This window comes from Callospermophilus lateralis, chromosome 14 (assembly GCF_048772815.1).
Source record: "Callospermophilus lateralis isolate mCalLat2 chromosome 14, mCalLat2.hap1, whole genome shotgun sequence".
Taxonomy (NCBI): domain Eukaryota; kingdom Metazoa; phylum Chordata; class Mammalia; order Rodentia; family Sciuridae; genus Callospermophilus; species Callospermophilus lateralis.
In genome coordinates, this window is record NC_135318.1 from 100,004,123 (window position 1) to 100,028,991 (window position 24,869).

General features: G+C 44.6%; 1 protein-coding gene across 1 annotated transcript in view; it reads right to left on the reverse strand.

The window, feature by feature from the left end:
- Positions 1-5,494: 5,494 nt before the first annotated feature.
- Rfx8 (regulatory factor X8) overlaps positions 5,495-24,869 on the reverse strand; it is a 71,930-nt gene continuing 52,555 nt past the window's right edge. Inside the window, exons 12-15 of the mRNA XM_076833772.2 lie at positions 23,795-23,889; positions 18,120-18,234; positions 14,490-14,806; positions 5,495-5,689 (exon numbers count right to left, since the gene is read on the reverse strand). Of these exons, the coding sequence (XP_076689887.1) occupies positions 5,495-5,689; positions 14,490-14,806; positions 18,120-18,234; positions 23,795-23,889 (722 nt within the window). The remainder of the gene's footprint in view (positions 5,690-14,489; positions 14,807-18,119; positions 18,235-23,794; positions 23,890-24,869) is intronic.

Below are 24,869 nucleotides of genomic sequence, written 5' to 3' on the forward strand. Positions count from 1 at the left end.
CTCTATTTCACCCAGGTTATTGCCCAATATAGTCATCCCTTCAAATTACTAGCCCATAAAATGGATGGGCTTATAGGTCTCATAATCCAATCAGGGGACATCTCATATCCAAACCATAACAAATACAAAACGGTGCAGCCACTTTAGAAAACTGTTTGGCAGTTCCTCTAAGGGTCAAATATTTTACCATATGAACCAGAAATTTTACTTCTGTGTACACACCCAAGAAATATGAAAACATGTGCCCACAAAAGATCCCACACAAATGTTTGTTGAAGCATTATTCATAATAGACAAATGTGGAAACCACCTAAATGTCCATCAAGGGATGAATGGATAACTGAAGTGGGATATATTCTTATAAAGGAATGTCTGCCAATAGAAGGAGAGGTTCCTGGAGGCTGGGGAAAGGGGGCAGAGGAGCTGACTGACAATGCATTTGGGTTTCTTTCTGGGGCAATGAGAAGGTTCTAAAATTAGGTCACAACTCTAAACCTCCTAAAAACTAGTGATTGCACGTTTTAAATGGGAGGATTTTAGGGAATGCATATCTTTTTGAAAATTCCAAGTTAAAGAATATGCTCTGGGGCAAGCTTTTGGCCACTATTTCTCAGGACAGCTGTTCCCCTTCTCCAATCTACTCAGCCCCTTTCCTTTTCTTTCTCCAGAGGAGGAGGAACAGTTTACCTCTGGCTCATCCTTACCCAGAACGGGCTGCCCTTTGGTGGTTGTGATTTAGGATGGAGAGGGTTTGCTTGTGGACTCCCCACTCTGGGTGAGCCCTCTTCACCGCTTCACCCGAAGTCACCAAAATTGAAGTTCATATTTGCATGGATTAGAGAAAGCAGCCTCCGCTATGCCCACTCTCTCTTAGATTATAATCTGGACTCTTTTGTGTCCTCCAAGTTGCTTGATCACTTTAAAACACACACACACACACACACACACACACACACACACACATACACACACACTTATTTCCTGGGAACTAATTATGATTATGAATCCCTCATCACTTTAAATTCATGGCCATCAACTTCCAGAGGGACATTGAGCAGCCTGTCAGGGCTACCCCACTTCTCCGATTCTCTTACCCTTCTAGAAGTCTTACGCATTCTCTTTCTCCTACTTTCCTCAAATCATACCTTGTGAGAAAGGTTCTGATTGGTCCTTTAGAGAGCAACATCCACCAGGTGTGGTGTACACCTGTAATCCTGGCTACTTGGGAGACTGAGGCAGGAGGATTGCAACTTGGAGGCTAGCCTCCACAATGTAGTGAGACTTTGTCTCATAGCTCAGTGGTAGAGTGTTTTCCTGATATATGTGAAGCCCTGAGTATAATCCCCAGTACTACATATGCAAACAAAAAGCAACACCCACACTCTCATGACCCTTTCCTCTCATTGTGTGTTATTTTCACACCTAAGATATTTGGCTCTTATTTGTTGTTTAGTTCAGTGTTTGTCTTTCCCTACTGGGAACATAAGCTTCGTATGAGCAGGGATTTGCCTGTTTTATTCACGGATGATCGGTAGTATTTAAAGTGTACCTGGTGAAAGAATAAATACATGACAGATACTTAATTTTAGAACACAGTGCTATAAATTTTAGACCAAATGTGTTTCTGGAGAATCTGTCTGCTGCCAGAACGGTAGTGGGCTTCCAACTTATCATCATGAGTGAAAATTTATGTTCCAAGATCTACGTGGGCGTAGCTATTTTTTTTTTTTCTGAAGAGAAGAGTGATGTGCCTCTTTCTGTAAGTACCATGTTGACAATCAGTGATATGCCCTGGGGAAATTTCTGTTCTCCTTATTATTCTTATTTCAAACTACTGTATCAGAAAACACTATTGCGGGTATGCATACCTGAGGACCCAGTGTCTGTTTCATGTCAAGGTCAGTTTCATGCAGTGCAGTGCCGCAATAATGTCACAGTTGGGAATACCGTGGTGGTGGCTGTGGAACATACAGTTGGTAAAGGTCTGGCCTCTACCTGGTGACCTTGAGCAGGTCATTTCCATGAGCCTGTTTGCCAAACACGACAATTCAGATAATGATTTAGCCGAACTTGGTAAGATGTGTGATGCAGTGAGCTGTACAGCTCAGGTTGTTGAACGCCACCGGTGTCCATCCATTAGTGGTGTCCTCTCCTTGACTCAGCTTGGCAATGACTGGAGCAAATGTCACTCTTGTGCTTGCACAAGGACGCATTTGATGCAAGCACAAGAGTGACAATGGATTTGTGCTTTTCCACTTCTGTTCTCTTGGAACATCGCTCTGCCGTTTGGATGTGCTCAGGCTTGCCTGCTGGAGGGATGTGGGCCAAGTCACACCAGCCAAGGCATCTGGGACCGGCCAGCTCCTAGTGAACCTGTTGGGGACCTCGATGGCTGAGCAAGTCCGGCTGAGATTAATTAAGTCAAGACGAGACCAGCAAATATCCAAAGCACACTGTGGACAGGTGAGGAATAATAAGTAAATAGAGGTGGGTTTAGGCCACTGAGGATTAGTTTGTGTTGCTGCAATAGCAAACCCACCCTTGAAATCTACCCATGATAAGCAGAAAACAAGTTTTGCAACCTGCTTTGTAATTTTTTTTTCCTGGCTCTTGGATAAAAATTCAATTTCAAGGAATGGGATAGGAAGATGGTTCATATTTGTGTTCAAATAAGAGGAAATCATCTCTGTTCAGTAATTAAAATGTCCAGACCAGGGTAATAATCAAAATGCTAAATAACAATAAAAGCTTCTTCTCCTGCCGGGCTGAGAACATCTGGAAGACTTGAGGCCTGTAGTGGAAGAGACAGATGTCGCTGGATTTTCTCTCTCCTTGCTTGGCCCCCTGCCTCTGCAAGGGAGTTAAAAACAAAGACACATCTACGTGACAGGTGTAGTTCTGTCCTCATACCAGTGCTTGGAGGCCCTAGTGGCTTTCCAAACCTGACTTACTTTCTCTTGGAAGTTTTCTGGGTATCGTTTAACCCTTCTCCCACCAGGAAATTCCAGTCTAATTCTCATTGCATAGACAGTTCCTTTTATTTTTTAAGACACATTTTCAAACATAATGTATGTTAAAAAAAAAAAAGTAATTGAATCAATGAACACACTACACTGTATTGCTGGCCATTCTCCAGACCAAGAACTGGAGCATAAATTCAGTAGAGTTGCTATAAGGACATGGCTGACTAACATGTTAGTCAGTTTTTTGTCACTGGGACCAAAACACCTGACAAGAACAACTTAGAGGAGAAAAGATTAATTCTATCTCACGGTTTCAGAGGATTCGGTCCATGGTTAACCAGCTCCGAGGCAGAAACATGGCGGAAGGGCATGATGGAGGAACGTTGCTCAATTAATGGCTGCTAGGTAGCCAAGTGAGACAGCAAAGAGCCAGGGACAGATATAGTCCTCAATGCCTTGTCCCCAGTGACCAACTTCCTCCATCCACGTCCCGTGAGTCTATCATTTTCACCGCCTCCCAGTAAGTCCACTCAAAGGATTAATTAATTCATCAAGTGGATCAACTCACCAATGAGGTCAGAGGCCTCAAGATCCCACCTTTTCAACTCTGAGACTGCTGCACTGCCCGACATGTGCGCTTTCAGGGGGACCCTGCAGCACCTGATTTTAGGCCTAGTACAAGTTGCTTGAAACCCAGACACGGGCCATCATCTTTGGCTTAGTTAGGACTCCCCTCCCGCTCTGGGTGTTTGCCATATAAACCGCTCGTTCCTCATCTCACTGACCCCAAACCCCACCCCTTCCACACCTTCTGACCACAGTGAATCCTAATGGTCAGCATCAGAGCTGTAAATGTCCCCTTTCCCCTTTCCACCTGTGGTTCAACCAGCCAATTCATAGTCCTCTGGGAAACCTCAAGGGACTCCATAAAGGCACATCTCCAACTCTCCGCTGGCCTCCTGACTGCGTCATTCCAAGCCTCTCGAGGAGTCTGTGAGAAATACGTTTCTTCTGCTTCATGCAGTTTGGTCTTACCCCCTCTTCGTGTCTGATCTGAGTACTCTAACTCTTACCTCTATATCCCCCATCTCCTAGAGAGGGGCTATCTTGGTTCACAGCCATTCAAGATCAAGTCAGAAATCAGAACAATAAAAAATCACAACTGTTTAAGCTACAGAGAGAGCTCAGTGGTGGAGCCCCTGCCTAGCATGCGTGAGGCCCTGGGTTCAACCCCAGCACTGGAAAAAAAAAAAATCAAACAAAAAACAGTTCCAGAAGCCTCCCTCTCCTCTCTGTTATTACCAATCTTCATCTCTCATCCTAACCTGAAACCCTACAGATTGCTTTCTTTGATAAATCAGGGCATTCAAGAACAGAATGTCCAGAATGACATCAGCTAGCTCTGAGCTAATCAGTTTACCCCAAAATATGCAAACAAAACCAACTGTTCCCAGACTTATAAATCCTGTTGTTGCTTTTATTCCATGACTCAGACCATCAACTGTCCTGCTTACACCTGAGCAAACAAAGTACATGCAAATCTACGAGCAGCAAGAAAAAGATCTTCCACCAAGAACTACCTTCCCAATAGCTCAAGAAATGAGATAATCTAGTAAATGCAATTGTAAAGGTCTCCAAAACATTATTTTTTTAAACCATGAACAACGAATAGTTCTTAGTGAATCTGGGGACGTACTGTTCCTTTGTTTCCTTAAAATTTCTAAGCGCTTAGGGAAGTTGAATTTATTTTGTAGGAAATCTAATTCGTTTCATATGTGAATGTAAATGTCATTTAGTTCTTTTCCTATGCAATATGAGATCAATAAAATATTCTATATGCTTTCCATTTTTTACCAGAAATCATGTTAAGTGTGAATTCTTAAATTCCTTTTAAATATCATAGTCAGTTACATAAAAATGGATCTGGTGTAATAATGAAAGGAGTCTACATTTCAGCATTTTTAGGATCTTGCTGCAAAAAGAGAACTGAAAAGTGATTCAAAGCAGGAAGGACATTGGCATTTGTTGCAGACGTTTTTGCATCCCCAGTTTTGTCTCATTTTAAGAGAACTGGGATGGTGAACCAAAAGCATTTAATGAGTGAGCATAACAGGACTATTAAATTCTGTGCCTCAATGCCTGCGGGATCGTCTACAAAATCTGTTTCAATTGGGTCTGTCTAAGGGGAAGAAAAATATTACCACTGGTATTTTATTGTTTGTACCAGTTTGTACTCTTCAAACTTTTATCTTTCTCTGGAGACTTAACTGTTTCTTACTCCCAACAAGATTTCTCAGGTTTCTCTTCTGTTGAGTCACCAAATAGAAATACTTGGAGAGACCCCAAAAGAAAAGCAATGGAAGCAAAAAGTATTCTCCAAATCAGTTTATAGTTTGATCAAAATCAACTCCTTGAAATACATATAAACATAAAATGCTACAACTATTATATACATAAAAATTTTCTTTCTTACCAATTAAAAAAAAGCATTAGAATACATTTGTAGGAATGCAAATCTGTTTCCTTATGCCCTATTCAAATAAGCCATCTTGCATATTAGCATTGCATTCTCCGAAATAAATATTATCAGAGCTCTGGGGTACATCTGATATATGAATCACAAATCTTTGTCCGTCTTTGAGGGTTATGAGGGCCTCTTGTCCCACAGGAAGGCTGAGTTTGATAGTGCTTTCAGTAGCCTTGTCTTCCAACAATACCTGGATGAGCTGCAAGGAAGGAGAGTTCAAAAGGAAAAGGTAAACATTCCTGCTGTAGGAACCACCATTTGAATTTGTCTACCACATCCTTGTCCTCAACCAGGGACCTGAACAGGAAATTTGTGCATTGACCCTACTAAGGGAGGTTCTAATTTCTCAGGGGAATGCTCAAGGTCTGGTGCCAGTTTCACAGGAAAACTCGCAATCTGGAGATGAGGCAAGAGGAGGGCATGGGAAACATGTGGACTCTCTTTAGGAAAAGGGACCGGAAGGGGGAGCTACAAGTTTTGAGAAATGCCCCTGAGATCCTTTGAGAGCAAAGCCCAACACTGTTGTTTTCCAGACACGAGAGAGCGGATCAGTTACGAGCCTCAGAAGGGAGCCTGTGAAGTGCACCGAGGGTCCCACGTGGCTGAAGTGCCCATCACTCTGGCTGCCCTCCAGATGGACACCAATCCCTGCCTTCTCATCGGTCCTTGGAGCTGACATGAAGAACTCAAGTTCCACAAAGACCCCCCCCCCACCCTCCATGATCTGTCAAATACAACTGTTAGACAGAAAGGGGGAGCCCTGTGAAGAATGGTCATCTGATATTGGTTGAACTGACCCTCAGATGGGTCCATCTCTCAAACAAATTAGAGGTTCTGACTTCGCTCACCTGCCAGCTCTCATTTCACCTGCCTGAGCAAGTCTTCCCATCAGAGAAACGGGGATAATACATCACCCTTCCCTTAAGCTCCACAGGAACTTTGAAGACTTGCAAATCCTTGGATAGAATACTTTAAAACCAGCAGAAGTGTATTTTCTTGGTCTAATTGCATCAATAAATCCCCCATAAGCTATAAGCTAATGCATTTTGACAAAGGTGTGCATAAGACAATGTCAGATGCAAGATTTATGAAACTATGTTGTTCTTTCTTCAAATTCAACAATAACCATCACCATATAATGAAAAAGGTGTTTTTCTTCCTAGGCATGACTCTCTCTCTCTCTCTCTCTCTCTCTCTCTCTCTCTATATATATATATATATATATATATATATATATATATATTTTTTTTTTTTTTTGCTCTGTTTTAATCTTCTTAAAATTTGTTCTTTTTAGATATACACAACAGTAGAGTATATTTTGACACATTGTATAACTTATTCTAATTGGGATCCCATTCTTGTGGTTGCACATGATCCATGATGTGGAGTTTCACTGGTTGTGTATGCATATATGAACATAGAAAAGTTATGGCCAATTCATTCTACTATCTTTCCTATTTCCATCCCCCATCCCTTCCCTCCATTTCCCTTTGTTTAATCCAATGCACTTCTATTCTTCTTCCCCACCCCCCAATATGCCTTAGCATCCGCCTATCAGAAAGAACATTTGGCCTTCGTTTGCTGGGGGGATTGGCTTATTTCACTTAGCATGATATTTAACATGTGACCTAAGTAAAGCCATGTAGTTTGTTCTTTTAAAAGAATGTTTCTTATTTAATATTGTTAAAATGATTTTTTGCATATTCTCAAACACACCTTGGCATCATTTCAGATGCTGCTAGCACGTGGAAGAGTGGCAGATGGATGTTGTAATTTAGGATGCTGACTCCAATTGCTATCGTAGGTGCAGGGCAGCGCTAAATTGTTCAGAGAATGAGGCTGTCACAGATGTGCAGCGAATGGGGCATTAACTTATGGCAGATGAATACAGATGGGACACAGGGGGTATGCTTTTTTTGTTGACGACGAGTGCAAATGCTGAATAATGAACACAATGAAAATTAGATGAGCGTAACTTTTTGGTGTTAGCTTGTTTAAGTCATTATTGCTAATTCAGCAGGCAGGAAGGAACAGAAGCGGGTTTAATTAATCTCTAATGCACATTACCTTGGATTATCTGTCATTCATCTGCTTGTATTGCTTTTTTTATGCAATTCAATTAAGTATTCAATATCTTCACTATTGTTGCCACCAATTAAACATAGGTTAGACCTCACCCTAATGAACTTCAGAAGAGCTAGGGGATTGGGTGCAGAGTGATAGAGAAGGTGCTTAGATGGGGAGGTTTTGTTGCAGAGATAATGAAGATGACTACTGATTATTCAGTATTTACTGTGTTCCAAGAAATTTTGTAAGCATTTCACACTTGTGAAATTATTTAAACCTCATAACAGCTCTATGGAATTAGATGTTATCATACTCATGAATTAAGCAAATTGCCCAAGATCCTCAGCTAATCAGTGGAAGAGGTAGAATTTCAAGCCAGGAATTTATGTACAAGAATTGTCTACTTATCAAACTTGAAGATATTTTTAATTTACTTCCAAGTCGCTGATTTTGGAATCACAGCATACGGTAGAAGACTCTCTAGGGGGAGAGAGGATGCCGGGAGGGTCAGACAGTCTTGGAAGGAGATTTGTGATGGTGTGAATCCCTACTCTCCCAATTATTAGTTAAGAGACCTTGAGAAAAATCACTCAACCCCTCCGTGAGTCTCAGTTATGCCATCTGTGAAATGGGGGTGGTGGTGCCTATCTCACTGAGACTAAAGGATGCATTTAAGGAGGCTGCTCTGTACCCACTTCTAACAGTGGCTGGTTACCTTTCTGACTGTAAAATTAACAGAGGTTCTCTACTGGGCTAAACTTTAGTAGGCCCCTGAACCTTCTCCTAGGCCCATTGGTACACTTCCTTGTAAAGTCCAGGTTTAGCAAACAGTCCTGCTCAGTCAGCTTAAGAATCCCCACCCTTGATGCATGATCAGGATCCTCATCCTCCACATCCCCCAGGTGACTTCTGGACCCAATCACTGGTCTTCAGCAAGAACCCTTTCAGCTGGTTTAGCTAGAATCCCCCTTGCCTCTGAGGCTTTACCTCTCAGCAGATTTCTACCCACTCATTCCCACCCTGTTCCTACTTGCCCATGATGTATTCCAAGTGGGGACCAGTTTCTCTCCCCCACTGCCAGACCCTGTTGCAGTGGCCCCTGAACCTACTGAGGTGGCCCTGAAGAACATCTTCTTTACCATGCTTTAACAAGTGTCACTGAATTTTTTTTTTCTTCAATAAACCTTCAGCTGAGTTAGAAATTTGGGGAGACGGAGAAAGAAAAACACTGAATCTCAAAACAGGAGTGCCCATGAACCACCATTGGAATTGCAGAACAAGAAACTATGAGCAAGTTCATACCCTTGGCCCACATCCTTGCAAATAAAACGTAACATGATAAAGACCATTGGCAAGTGCTAGAAAAACTGGCGCAAATGCATGTAACTCCACCCTGGCTCCACCTCTAGTCCAGCCCCTAGATACTATCCCTTTATAAATATTAGCACCCCAGATCAAGGGGCTGTCACCTGTCTTTTGTATTCCCTTGAACGTGTAGTCCTTGCCTCACCCCAACAGCTTCATACTCTCAAGATCCCCACATTTGCCCTTGGAAGTACACCTGTGTCTTTGATCTGTGTCTTTGGCATGTGCTGAACTGCATACACCGAGGACCCCACTTGTCCTGGATAGAGGTTCCCCTCTCTAGGAGCTAAGCCAGGTGACGATGCTACAGTCTGTCCTCTCACCCCAGCAGTGAGTGGAGAGACCTACTTCCTGGGAGCCGGATGCTGTGGCCTGGCACTAATGCTGGTCCTGTTGGGGCTCTAAGGAAAGTTCCAAAGTAGCCCTGGGTGAGCTGGCTGCTGGCCTGGGTGTGTTTTCCAGAAAGTCAGGGAGCAAGGACAGTCATTCTCCCGAGGACAACACGGCCAAGCAGGCCTGTCAGAGAATGGAGCCTCTTTCCACCAACAGCCCTGAAACATCAGCTCGCTCCGTGGTGTTGGGGAGGCCCAGCTCCCGCCCACACATCACCCCCAAGAACTGAGTAAGAATAGTCCACGGTCAGCAATCAGAAGTGATGGGCCCCAATCAAGGTCTTATTCAAAGGCAGAGACCACACCAGGTCTCCAGCCACTAGAAATAAATATTAATGGGCACCATCAAGGCCTCTATCAAACGTAAAAGACCACGAGGCTCACCTGTGGGAACACTCCAGTCAACTCCCTGGTCCCAAAGAGAAGGGATAATGGAAGGTGGGTGTGAACCCAGGGGGGCGCCACAGGAAGGATTACAACTGAAACTAAAGGACACAGCCAATAGCCGTCATACTTACTCAATGCCTGTTTAACATAGATTTTGATCCATGTTCATACCACGAAACCATTCAAACCCCTGAACTAGCACACCAAAACGGGTTTTCCTGCTCTCAGGCCCCCGCCTGGCGGGATTCCATCTCCTCTCTCTTAAATAAATCCTATTCTGTTTACCCTTCCCTTTCATTATTGTCTGTGGATTTTATTCTTCAAATTTGCAAGACAAGAACCCAGAAGGAAATTGGTGAAATGGGGAACTTAGTTTCTTCCGTAAACTGTGGTTTCAAAACTGGGGCCAGCCTTTCCTTATCTGACGTTTCATGATGATGATTGAAAAACCAGCCTCTACCTCAGAGCAAAGCCTGTCCAAGGAAGGGACATGACCTTTGTCCTTGGAAAGACCCACAGAGCACTCCTAGGCACATTCCCACCCTGCTAGGTGGTTTATCTACAAATAATAGGAGAGATCTGCTGCCCCAGGTGTCCCTGACTCAGTCAGGCTAGGTGGGGACCCAGAGCAGCCCCCTAGCAGCCACCAATCAGCATGAGACAGGGAAATACCTGGGATGCCAGATGACCCTCCCAGTAGTTTATGGTGGTTGATAACGTGTTGGGAAACCTTGTACTTCAGCACCTACACCCCTCTTGACTTAAACCAATCAGTTCGAACGAATACTGACCAATCACCCCTACCCAACTTGTTCCCGCCAGTGAATGTGCTAGTCCATGTTAAGAGTTGTTGTTTGATTTTCCCGTGGTGTGTGATGATTTGCTAAGAGATGCTATGATGTATGTGAAGTCCCTGCCCTCTCCAAAAAATGTATAAAACTGCCGCAAACCCTGGGCTCGGGGCCTCTCAGCGTCACCAGTTGCTGTGTGTGCACGCGGAGGACCGAGCTAGCTGGCAATAAACACCTCTTTGCTGCTTACATCGATCTTGGGTCTCTGGTGGTCTTTGGGGGTCCTGAATTCGGGCATAACAATGATGACCTGTTTCATGTGCTCTCCCACAGAGGAGGTGGGCTGCTCCTCTGGAGATGCCCTTGGCCGAGTTATTTCCTTTGCCCTTTGCAAGAGGTTTCCTCTTACAGCCCCCCCTTTGGCCTGGCATTCTGAATTTTAAAGAGAAGCATCACCTAAATAGTGAAGATAATTAACTGCTAGATCTTTCTTTAAATGGGCAGAACCCCAGAGCATCTGGGTGATCTTTATATCCCCCCCCTCCTTAGTCTTCAGTTCTATGTATTAACTAACACAAAGCATGTAAATTTATGTGAGGTTTAACTTGCAGAGGAGTGAAAGGCCTGTCTAAGAAGAACTACAGGAGTTACTCCCAGAAGGATGAGGTCCACTGCAATGTTCTAGAGAAGAAAAAAGAAGACATCCCCTGGATGACAAAGCCCCTGACAAAGATCCTGCTCAGCATGGAGCCTTCCTGTCCTGCTCCCCCCTTTCCCTCCCTATAAAACCCTTTTCACCCCTGAGTCCCCCAAGACAGAAATTCAAGGTCAACAGCTCCTCTATTTCTCAAGATGCCAGCCTTGGTATAAACCCGATTCCTCCCTATGCACTTTCCTCCCCTGAATACCGGCCCTTCAAGCAGTGAGCACACCAGACTTACTCCATTAATAATGTCTGAATCTACTGCACGGAGGGCACTGAACGCAGCTGGATAGACAGATGCATTTACCATCTCAAGGTCGAAAAGGAAAGGCCAAGTACAGACAGAAGAGAATTTATAAACCCAAAGGAAGCATGTCTTGGGCTCCTGTCCACATCATTACAATCTAGCCTGCTGTCTCATCTGAGCAGTGCTCTTGAACAGTTTGTATGAGATCTCTGAATTCTGGAGAACTCAGATGAGGGTTTAGAAAGGGAAGGTTCGTGGGAGGTTCTGATTATTTTGAGGACTATAGGGTGTGAACAGTTTTAGGCCATGATTCACCGCAGTGGCCAGGAACACTATTAACCTGCATCAAGAGGAGTACACCTGATTCTAATGGTGTTCTTCTAAGCACAAGTCATCAATTCAAGAGAGAATTGGAAACAAAACAAAGACTATGAAGAGTGGCTGAACATCCAATGTGTATAGACATTTGAGAAAATATTACTAATCGTTGCTGTCACCCTTTTTTAAAAAAACCAGCCCAGTCTTTCCTCCTCAAGGCAGGACATTCACTTGCTTCCTGTATTAGTGTGGCCCTTCTTCTGGCCTTTAAGGGCTTATCTCTGACCTCTCTGGCCTGTATCCTACTCTTCTCAGGGCTTCTGATCTCCTCTCCTCTGATCTAGTGTGTGCAATAATGAGGGACTTGAAATCAGGCAGACTGGGGGCTCCAACGTCTATTCCACCATTTTCTTTAATTTATTTGCTGTGTAACTTTACACAAATCGCTTAGCTTCTCTGTGCCCATTTTCTCATCTATCATGTGATAATGATAAGAAAAGATGCTCTACAGGATTGTACAGGTTCAAAATAATGAATATAAAGGGTTTAGAGTAGGTGTTAGATAAAGAGCAATTAAGTTTTAAATCTTTTAAGATGTATGACAATTCAAACTTTTCAAAATCATTTCTATTCCGTCCTTCCTTTCATTGAATGTTAGTGGCATTTTCAGTGCCTAGCATTCAGTTAAGTGGTTTTGGGCGTTCTACTGCTCAGTTGGTCTAGCCATGCCAAGTGAGCCCAGGAATGGAAGGCTCGACATGCACATGGTCCACACTTCATCATGGGTGGAGAGCAGGCCGTGTGTTCTCTCTGAGTTACTCCATGATGTACAGAACTGCAGTTTTCAGGCTGTGTCTAAATCTCTGTTATTCTGTTTTGTAAAGCAGTAGTTTGCCATGAGCTACTCCATTTTGAGTTTAAGTACAGAGGTAGAATGACTCTATACCTTGTTTGTACAAGTAAAAGACCACCATCTGCCTGGCAAAATCATAGGCATAAACTGATAAGTAAATCAATTGTGCTAATAAGAATGACCACCCACGAACTTACCAAATTAATCAGAAGCACGTGAGTACATGGATGTATACAGCTCATATCAGAAAAGCCAGACCCGTGGGCTTTTGGAACACACCGGCCCACCAAATGACGCTCTACTCACTAGAGACCCCTAAAGGATGGGCACCCCCAAACTGCACACGGCAGCACCTCGACCCTTTCACCTGGTCACTCATCATGAACCTTGCCCAGGAACATCACCACTGAGCTGAACCTCAGGCTTTAGCAGAGTGTGGTTTCTCCTGCCTGTGACGGTCACAGAGGTCCTATCCAAGCTGACACTGTCTGGACCTGGACCTAGAATAAGTTTTTGTGCTTCGACAGCTCTGCTTCGTGAAAAATGTCTCCCACTGATCCTAATCTTTGCATTCATATCTGCTCTCTGCCTTTGCTCTCAGTTCAGCCTTCTTAACGCCTGTGGCTGCCTTAACCCTTCCTTAGCTTTTCTGGAAAATAGATATAGCAGTAGCTAGCAATGAGCAATGAAATGCAGGGCAAGGTCACAAGTGTCCTTTAAATCACTTTAGGGTCTTCTTTAAACTACTTCCAAAGTGGACAAGAAAGCTACGGGTGGTAGTTCATTTATAAAAAATCCACAGAAGCAAAAGAGCTCATTGGAAAATACGTCAAAATAAAAGAATTAATGGGACTAACCCTTGATGGGGTCCACTGAGGTTGGTGTGAAGTGGAAATCATGGTTGTGGGTGTCTCTGTTTGTGTGGGAAGAAGATTCCTTTAGTAGCGCAGGTGCACTAAGAAACTTCTGACCGGTTACTGACCCCAGTGCCCACATTAACATGGAACTGAATTATAGATGAGGCCCCCATGAATTGGATGGCCACCATGACAGTTCCAGAGGGGACCAACTAAGGGCAAAAATTCCACTGCCTGCCGAGAGGGAGGAATGGAACATCTGATTGGCAAACAGTGCAGAAGGCAGTCCCCAGTTCCCCTGGTAAAGATCAAACAGTCATAAATTTGGAGATGGCTAGTTTCCTTGGTGGTTCCTGATCAAAGACGACCCCCGATGGGAAGTGCTCTCTGCTTCAGCCTACTTTGCTTTCACTTTACCTTCACTCCACTGCCACTCATCACCAAGTTCTTTGGCATGGCTTTTGGTGTCTGACTTTAAATTTTCTTTCATCCGGACACAAGAACCGAGGTTTGGAGTTTCAGCCCCCTGCTTTCTGCTGGCATATATATTTATACATATATCTGTGTAGTGCGAGTGTGATTTGAGTGTTACAGATATTAGAAATTGAGATTGGGATCAAAGAACCTGTGACTGTCCCGCTTATGCCTACCAGGTAACCCAGAAGTATTCAGTAACTGCCACTAATAAAAGTGGTGTAGCCTGTGAACTTGTTGTCATTCAGTAAATCTGACCTTATGGAAAGACCTAAACTTGTTTGATCCAGGTTAATGACATACCATGCTTACAACCTCATGCCAGGCACCTATCACCGAGCTAAAATCATAGCAGCAATCAACAGATAAGCTATTATAACCATCCTGGGCAAAATGACCTCAAGCAAAGCCGACTCCAGACCTTTAGCCTTGTTTGGACCACGTGATCCTGATGGGTTTCCTAAACACCTTACAGTTTTTTTTTTTTTCCCAAGAAAGAACCTCGGGTGTGTCTGGGGTGGGGGTGGGGGTCTCAGCATCTCTACCTTATTGCCTGTGGCAGTGTCCACCAGGAAGCCCAGGACCCGGAGAACTATGCTGCTCATGCCCTCAGGGCTGGGGCTCTGGCTTGTGTGTTTCAGGGTCACCCAGGGTGGCTCTGCACGCGGGCTAGCACACGCCTGAGTTGGTGGAGAATCTGGAGGATGGAAAAGGGCCTCGACTGGCTGCATGAGAGACTGGTCATCTGGCAGCATGTCCTTGAGATTCCCCATGTCCTCCTCTTCCTCCTCTTCTTCTATGTATGACTGAAGTATGTGAATCACATATTCCAAAAGCAGCAGATGAAACAGATGCCAGGAGCCTACATTTTAAAAACAATCCAGAAATGAATACATTTGAGAGATGACAGACAGACAGAGAGGCATAAATAAATCACTGTGAAACTAACAACTTTTCTGGGGGCTTTTAACTCTTGTGCACGTGATCAGCATTGCTCAGCAGGAGTGGAGGAGGAGGAGAGGTGAGGGAATGGCGGGGGCGAGGGAGTTCACTACTCTTACAGCAAGCAATCAGTGCCCAGGGAATCCTTGCAGAACAGCCTAAGCCACAAAGAGAACTGAAAATACATCTGGTGGGAGCTGGGAGAAAAGTGAACCCTACAGGGAAATGGGATGCTGTTCCCAGAGCTGAATGTGTCCCTTTGTTCTTGGAGAAAGAAGATGTCCTTAATGTTTGCCTGAGAAACAGTGGGAGAAATCCCACTTACTGCAATTGTTAAAAGATGATTTTTACATAAAGATAAAACTATGACTCCTACACCATTTTATTTAACTTGTTAATAAATGAAGGAATGAGGCAGATGGTGCAATTGGTTCAAAGGAGAATTCAAAGTACTAAACATACAGAGGCAGTGGAGAATGGTGACATTAATTTACAAATAGATGCAAATCAGATCTGTCCCCAGGGCCCCAATCAATTGCAACCACCTGACATAGTAGTTTGCATATCTGTGAATGGGAATCATTTGCATCGCTATCAGTTTGCTATAATTTGCTCACAGACAATGAAAGGTGGACGTGTTCCAGACAGCCCAGAAGGCTGTACTCAATCTTTTCAAAGACTTTTGTCCACATCTCAAGTGATACTTTTGTCATTTCAAAGCTTTCAAGATTTCCCCCACTCAATGTTTGTTATTCCTTGATGTATCTGGGATGAGAGTCACCTCCTCTGAGATGGGATGCCTTGGTCTACCATAACCCTGACCTACATGCCTAGCCTATTTAACCCTGTTGTGAGAAATAGGAAGTCTGGTGGTTCATTTTCAAAATACGGTATTTGGCATTAAATGTAAAATTACTGGGGACGGAAGAAAAGTAGCCAGAGAGAAAATGAAGCAGAATGGTTATCACAGTTAACTCATACAATACACACAGGAGGCAGGGGAAGGCCTCGGCCTGACCAACCGAGATAAAAATCTCTCTTTTAAGAAATAGTAACTGAAAAAGTCAGAACAGCTATGTGCAAAATGCACTCACCCCCCAAAGGCTTCCTGCCACAAGAGAACAAAGGGAGATGGAGACGACTAAAGGTACACTTCTTTTCTTCTTTTTGGTACTGGGTTGAAACCCAGCAACCCTTAACCGCTGAGCTACATCCCCAGCCCTTTTTTATTTTGAGACAGGGTCTTGCTAAGTTGCTTAGGGCCTCACTAAATTGCTGAGGCCGGCTTTGAATCTGCAATCCTCATACCACAAAAGTACATTTTGTAAATGACCCAACAGTAAATAAGGACAAATAACGGTCAGGCGATGGTAATGGACCCCAAATAAGGTCTTATTCAAACCACACCAAGAGGCTAGCCCCTAGAAATATTAATGGGCACCATCAAGGCCTCTATCAAATGTAAAAGACCTTGAGGCTCACCACCTGTGGGAACACTCCAGCCAACCTCCCTTGTCCCAAAGAGAAGGGATACTGGAAGGAGGGTGTGAACCCAGGTGAGAGTCACGGGAAGGGAGGATTACAACTGAAACTAAAGGACACATGGCCTTCATACTTATTCAATGCCTGTTTAACATAGATTTTGATCCATGCTCATACCATGAAACCATATAAACCCCTGAACTAGCACATCAAAATGGTTTTCCTGCTCTCAGGCCGCCTTCTCACACGGAGGGAGTTCTATTTTTTCTCACTTAAATAAATCCTATTCTGTTTATCCTTTCCTTCCATTATTGTCTGTGGGTTTTATTCTTCAAATTTGTGAGACAGGAACCCAGAAGAGAATTTGTGAAGCAGGGAATCTGGTCTCATCTCAAAAACTCTGGTTTCAACAGGAGATAGTAAAACCTAGGCGGCCTTCAGGAATATTGTGCATGCCACAGTACACAGCCAATGAGGAACGAGGGAGGCACCTAGTTCAGTAAGGGATGAAACGCTAATTGCAGCTGCTCTGGGTGTGCCTCACCCAGACACCTGATCTTGCAAGACCTTCAGTAAAATTTGGCTTTCCCTGTACCTTATGTCCCTGAATCTGTTCTCTGGATTTGGGCAGGTAAGCGTGTTTCTCACATTGTGAAAGAGGAAGAGGGAAAATTACTGGTGCAAATATTTTGATGCATATGGAGGTTCAGGCAAGGTAGACTGGGAAAAGCAAAGACAACCACAGGCTGGATTTCATTTTGTGGCTGCACATGAACTCTGCTCTCTCATGTTGCTCTGGAAGAGAGTCAGCATAAAGCAGAGTCAGTGTGGACCTCACTAGAGGGGAGGAGCTGATCATAAATGGATGTCACCTATGTGGCTGCTTACACCAATAACCCTCAAAAGAGCTCCAGGGTGATTTCTCAGGGTGTTTGCAAAACTGACCTGAAGGAGGGCTTGCCTTCTCCTTGCTCCTACGACCTGCCCTGACTATTGTGGAAACTTAACAAGGGCGGGGACTTTGTCTCTCCACTGCTGTATATTCAAGTGCCCAGGAAGGTACCTGGGACATTGTAGGTAAATCAAAATATCTGTTGAATGGAAGCAGAAAAAAAAAAAAATCCCTTCCTATAACCCCCTTTATGAGCATCTTTGTCAAAGACATGACTTTCTTCAATAGAGGAAGATCAATCATGAACTGGCAAATCTGCAAAATAACTTCACTCTTCCTACCATCTGTGTATGGCAACTGTACCAATTGCTATTCCCTGTTGCTGTTCCCTGAAGTTAAATACGGATGCTCCAAAGAACTCCCCGCCCTTGTCTGTTGGGTCTCCATGTTTTCTTAAAAAAAAAAAGTTCATAATGTAAAAAAACAGGGTAGGCTTCTACAGGTCGAACTATCATGGAATGAGAAAGTGAAGCCCAATCCATTTGATGGACTATCTCTTTGCCATTAATAAAAAGATGACTGTGGTTTTGTATGGTTTTCTTTATCTGTGATGCTTGTTAAATTTTAAAAAGTTAAAAGAAGATGAATAGATTCTACATAGCAACATTCACAATACTTACACTAAGTAAAATTTTTATTGTGTGTGTGTGTATGTGTGTGAATGTGTGTGTCGGCAGAGATCACACTCAGGGTCTTGCATATGTCAGGCCAGTGCCTAACACTGTGCTGTTCTCCTAGACCCAAAATAACGTTTTAAAAAGGTAGAACCCAAAATATTTTTTTGCATTCTCTCACTTACCAAAACTCTCTTTGTGGCAGAGGGTCATGGCTTTGCTCACAGCAGTGAGAAGGAAATTCCATCGTAACTGGAAGCTGGCGGCCAGTTGTATAAACTCTTCTTTGCTTCTGTTTGACTATTTTTGTGAGAGGAAAAAAAAAAAGTCACGAAGAATGGCCTTTTTTTTTTAAATGCACAAGTTGTCATGCACAGACATTTTTAAAAGGCAAAAAAAAAAAAAAAAAAAAAAAAAAACCCGAAGACAAAATGATAAGAGTAAGTGGCACACGGGGGTCTTTTTCTGGTCTCTCTTCATCTCCATGGACATGTTTCCAGGACAGAACCCTTTGAAGTAAGTAGACAGAAGCAGAGACCTGGAAAATTGGCCTATTTTTTTTTTTTTTAACAATCTCCAAAATTTTTTTTAAATAGAGATCAGATAAATGTTGGATTAAATTTATGGATTAAACACCTGCACTGGGCTCCAAGAGACCTAAACAGAATGGAATCACTCATGCTAAAGTTCTGAGATAGAAGAAAAGGGCCCAGCACTCCACAAGAAGTATTTTTTATTATTCCATCTTTAGAAACTATGGGGGCCACAATCCGCTGCATGGCTGGCTGAGGCTGCATCAGATGAGGCCACTTGGAGATATTTTGCTTTGTTTGTGGCAAATCATGTGGGTTCCCTCCCAGATGCCTCCATCCCATAGCTTGTCTGGATGCTCCAGAAACTTTAGCTGTTCCCAATATGGTGTGTGAGGAGCTCTCCTGTAATGGTTTGGATAGGAGGTGCCCCATCAAAAAGCTCATGTTAGGCACTGTTCAAAGGCAGGATGATTGGACTATGAGAGCTGAAAGCTAATAATTTAAATGGATTATGGGATAGTAACTGTAGGCAGGAGGGTTGTGGCTGGAGGATATAGGTCCCTGGGGGTGTGTGCCCTTGGGAATTATATTTTGCCCCTGGTCCCCTCCCCGACTTTCTCTCTCTCTTTCCCCCTCCCCCTCTCCGCCTCTCCCCCTCCCTTTTCCCTCTCCTTCTCTCTTTGCTTCTGGGCCCTGAGTTGAGCAGCTTTCCTCCACCACGCCCTTCTGCCCTGATGTTCTGCCCCACCTGTGGCCCAGAGCAATGGACCTGATCAACCGTGGACTGAGTCTCTAAAACCGTGTGCCCCAAATAAACGTTTCCTCCTCTAAGTTTTTCTTGTCAGATCTTTTGGTTACAGTGGTGAAAACCTGCTTAAGAGACCTCACCTGCCCATGACTGAGCAGAAAGTCTGAAATCTGCTGGCAGGACATTGTGCCTGTGTGAGCCCGCCTTTTCCCTTACCCTTACTGGAATAGTCTGTGTGCGGCCTCCCCTTATGCTACAGCATAAGTCCTAATAAAACCTCTCTGGATGTTATATTTTGGCTATTTGTGATTTCTTCTCAGTAAAGCAGGCTGAAATAGTTGCACAAACAGCTTGTAAAACTGAGGCTGCTGTCAGGGCTGGTAACACTGAAGGCGGCTAACAGCTGGAAAACAGCAGGGAGGGATGGAGAGCTGCTGGCTCTGGCTGCCAGGAGAGCAGTGGGGAAAGCCACTAAGGCTAAGAGCTGAAAGCTGCTGCCCTGCGCAGCTCAAAGCTGCTATCCTCCAAGGGAGCTGCACTTGGCCTAGTCCTGATTTCTATCTGAATAGAGGAAAAGAACCCTCAGCCCACTGGCAACAGTTCTATGTCACCGAGCTGAAACTAAGCTGTTTATTTGATCTTCTGAGAATAAAAGGCAGAGAGAAAACAGAAGAGTTTTCCCTCACCATGATAAGGAAATGCCCTCTGCTTTGACCTTGACAAAGAAAGTAAGTCACTTTGAAATTTTGATCAATTGCTTTTAATTGCTTATTTCTGCTTTTTTCATTCTTTTCTCATTTGCAAACGCTGTCCTCCTTGCAGAGCAGGGCTCCCTGAAACCGCTTCTAGTTCTAAGGATTACCCAGTCCGTGACTTTTCCTTTGTTCAAGTAAACTGTTAAATTCATTTTGTCCACAGGTTTTATTTTATCAAGTGCCACAGAGAAGCACCATGGGGTAGACTTATCGAAAGTCTACACAATCGTCACCGAGAAGACTGGCGGCTGTTTTGACTAGCCCTTTTGCATATCATGTCTGATTGAAAAAAAAGGGGACACAGAATCACATCATAATGAAAAGTAAGGGTGCTTACTTAGGAAGACAGAGCTGGTCCCTGCACTGTGTAAACATTCTCAGGACTGGAAAGACCCTACTCCTGCATTCCATAGGGTCAAGGTCATCTGATGGCCTGAGTAGCCCTAACCTGGGTATGGATGAGATGTTGCTGTATAAAGACTAAGAAATCCCCTCTGCCTAGGTTGACTGCAGTCTCGGGCCATGCTTGAGGTGATCTGCACAGCCTGGAGTCCTGGGCATGTGTTCTATGAATGCCCTAAAGCCTCTTCAAAGTCTTAATTGATCAAAGCCCAAGTGGACCACCTACTGGCTGACAACCAGTCTTTGAAGAAGAGAGGGAAGATGGCAAGAAACGACAAGATACCCTGTCTCATCACTATTTCTCTTCCCTTCTGCCCCCATCCAATGCCCTTGCACACCAAAGGGTTGCCCTGAACTTTGGGTAGATGTGACTACCCTTCAATAGTAGGGTGTTTCTCACCATCTGAAATGGGGCACAAGAGGAACTCTTCCCACTGGTGATCCACAGGGGTGGGAGTGGAAATTAGGGGTAGTTTGAGAGACAATGAAACTATGAAAACCACAAGGATCGTTTCTAAAAGCAACCAGGAAAGGAGCTCTGGGCAATTAGCCTTCTCTCTGCACAAATGTTTGGGTACCAGCCATAAACCCCACTGAGCATTCTTCCCATCACCACCACCCTGTGGCACTTCTTGCTCCTTCTTTTAGAAACTGTTCTTGGGCCCCAACTGCAGGAGATGAGAACACTGGAAAACACACAAAGAACTTGGCCATTTCCCTCTGCTTGCGTGCTGCCAGATGCTAACAATTGAAACCATTTGTCATTTCTGACAAGCCCAAGGGTCTGCATTTTAACAGTCTGAGTGTTTTATTGACAATCGTCTGTGAGTGTTTACCAGACCAGCTATTTTATAAAAACAAGTCCTTCAAAGGCATACTGCCACAGGAACACCATTTTTCCAACACGCCTCATTGGTGGGGGCTGCAGACACCACGGTGGATGGAGACGTGCGTAGTGTCAAACGGTTCACGATGTAGGAGAGGACTTTTAGGCTGCTTCGAGGCAGCACTGGCATCCACAATTTCAGTGGGCTCAGCCTGGCTCAAGTTGGAGGCTGAGTCAGTCCCTGAAATAAGGAACAGTGATGAGGCATAAGCCTTTCACAGTAGCAAGGCAACTCTGGACATCTCATTGCTGTTACAACAAGCTTTGCCTAAGACCAACAAGGATGAATAAAACCACTCGAGATCTGGAACCATTGTTTTTAAGAGGCGAAGAATGGAAACCTGCTGAGGGTAGGAAATGGCTTTCTACCTCAGTCCTGAGGAGCTTGCTGGAGACTGAAAAGCCCAAAGTCCCCTGAGGTCTTGGTGAACTTCTTGACTGAGAAGTCACAGGCGCAAGGTCAGATGGGGTAGGACAGGGAGTGACAGCAATGTGGCCAGAGACTACATCAGTTAACTTTTTTTTTTTTTTTTTGGTACTGGATTGAACCCAGGGTGCTTAACCCCTGAGCCACATCCCCGGCCCTGTTAAAATATTTTATTAGAGACAGGATCTTGCTGAGTTGCTAAGTGCCTTGCTAAATTGCTGAGACCGGCTTTGAACTCATGATCCTCCTGCCTCAGCCTCTCAAGCCTCTGGGATTACAGGCATGTGCCACTGCGCCTGGCTCCTCTCAGTTAATTTTAATCCTATGCACCCTTTAAAGCTGCCAATGGGTTAATCTGTCCTTTGTGCATGGTCTTTGCAAACTTTCTTTTCTTTTCTTTCTCTTTGCCCAGCAGTCTGAATTCTAAAGGAAAGCCTCACCTACATGACTAAGATTTTAACTGCTAGATTCAGCTACTCCAGGAAGAAGGAAAAGAGAAACATGGGTCATAAGACCTCCTAATCAGTAATCTTTCTCTAGATTTACAGGATCCAGGACATCTGGTGGCCTCAAGATAACATCAGAATGTGTCAAAGAAATGGACACTACATGATGAATGATTACCCTAGTCCACCCCACCCCTGTCTGTGGTGGAAAATACACTTCCTTCAATGTCCCGTGTAGCTCTTTGCTTGCAGTTTTTGCTCGATGGTCCTCAGGATGATGGCTCTCCACCTTCTCATCAGCTCGCTGCTTCTACCAAAGCTCTTTCTCTATGACTGCCTTGCCCCTTCGCCAATTGGTTACGTCAGGCAACTAGCAGACTCAGCTCTCTGCAGGGTAACACCTTCACATCCCAATTCAGGTCCCTCTTTAAGGCTTTCCCTGTCACCCAAGCTCTGGGGAGTATGGTGTCACAAGAGGCTGGGGTCCCTTGGGCTGCCCTGCTTGCATCTAAGTTTTAGCTCATAGCCCTGGGCTCCCCCACCTTCTGGGGGCCACTGAAGCAAGGTGCCGTGGCTTCCCTCACGATATGCTCAGCTCTTCAAGGCTGACTGGCCGACGATGACGAAAAGCAAACCTTACTGACCCTACTGAAGTGACTGCCAAGAGGCAGGCTGATCAGAAGGACCAAAGCCACCCACAGCCACAACCAACTCATCCTAGAGAGATTTTTGCTTTTTTTTTTTTTTTTTTTTTTTTTTGTGGTACAGGGAATTGAACCCAGGGTTTCTTTCTTTATTTTTTTTAATTTTTTTCTTTTTCTTTTTTTTAGTTGCAGTTGGACACAATATCTTTGTTTGTTTATTTACTTATTTTTCTGTGGTGCTGAGGCTTGAACCCAGTGCCTCACATGTGCTAGGTGAGCGCTCTACTGCTGAGCCACAACCCTAGCCTGAACCTAGGGTTTCATGCATCTTAGGTTAGTGCTCTGCCACTGAGCTACACCCCCACCTCTTCTCTGAGCTTTTGAAATCAAGTTAGGCAGTCTAGTGGGCATGTCTCCAAAACACTCAGACAAACCTGTTCTTCCCACACGGTACCATTGCACTCTCCACACAGCACCCCTGGGTGCATGTGCTGGCCCACTCACCTACATGTGCACACACACACACTTTCCCAAACACGCATGCGCACACACACGTACACACATTCACCCACTTATAAGCTGCCCTTATGTACACGTGTACCCCACCACATGCATGCTCACCCAAACATAAGCTCACATACACACAGGCATACACACACATGTGATGTGCCTCCCACCCCCAACTTGGCTTTGCCAAAGCAGTGTAAGGCCACTTCACTCCACTAACACCCTTGCTACACCACACATTTTGGCTGATAGCTGGAGAACCTGTTTCTCATGCCCTCTGGATATGGACAATACTTCAAAGGCCTTGCACTCATTTGGAACACAAAGGATGAGCTCTGAGGCTGGATTTGTCACCCTCTGTGGTCATCCAGTTGGGAGTCATGTGGTCAGGTAATGGGCACTGGAGATTATAATTTAGCCAGAACAATCAATGCACACCTTCTTTGTTCTTGTTAAACACACACACACACACACACACACACACACACACACACACACACACAGTTTTGTACCTGGAAGACAAAGGCTTGGAGATTTGAAGACAGACAATTCAGGAATACACTGAGATCTGTTGATGTTCCCAGCAAAGAAATTAAACAGCTTAAACCTAAAAAGAAACAGAAAGATTGCTCTCAACCCTGCAGGACTCTGTAGGCACCGGTGTCCTAGGTAACCTGAGGGTCGGAGGAATACAGTTCAAAGGGATTTCCCCAGGGCCTCACACTCATTCAGAACACAAAGGACAAGTTCTAAGGCTGGGTTTGTCACCTCATCTAGTCCCCACATCTGCCACTTGTTGAAATGGAAAGCAATGACTCCACCTTGTAATTACACCGCCCTGTCTTCAGATGAGCTCACTGCACCATGCAGACATGACCTCACCTGTCCTTGACATTTTCACAAAGAGGCTAGTTTATTAATGTCATTTTTGGGATGGGGAACATCAAAGCCCAGCACCTGGCCTGGGGTTATGCACTCAATCTGGTGGAGCCTGCAGGAGCCAGTGTGAAGTCCTCCACCTGCACAGACAGCAGGAAGTACAGCTTTTGGCCTTCCCACCTCTCTGAGCACCACTGCCCATCAAGCAGAGTTTAGAAAATCCAGTAGGTGGTTGTGGCCCTGGCTCAGCTTGGTTAAGGCTCCTCTCACCTTGGAAGCATGTGCCTGCCAGGTACCAGGGACTGTGTGTTGCCTTCTGGCCAAGTTCTGCATGCTCTTTGAAGGACATAAGATGCCAACAGGAGCACCAGATCCCTGGGAAGGCCAGCCTGGCAGGCACCTGGCAACCTCATGCCCTCCTGGGGCTATCTGGGTAGGAAACAGGGTTTAGCTGACCACCTGGGATTTCTGGGGTAGACAGTGCCTTAGGAGGGAAACCCTTTGGGCTCTTACAGAACTGCTGTCCAGAGCTCTGAAGCCTGCTAGGTTGGGCATTAACCTTTCTGATGTCAGGCTGGAGGGAAGGGGGATCCCCAGGGGGACCTGAGATTTGGGACAGCTAGGACAATAGGGGAAAGGGACACACAAGGGACAGGAGACCCATCCTGTGGGAGGATGGCAGAGGCTATTTGTCAACAACATGTATGC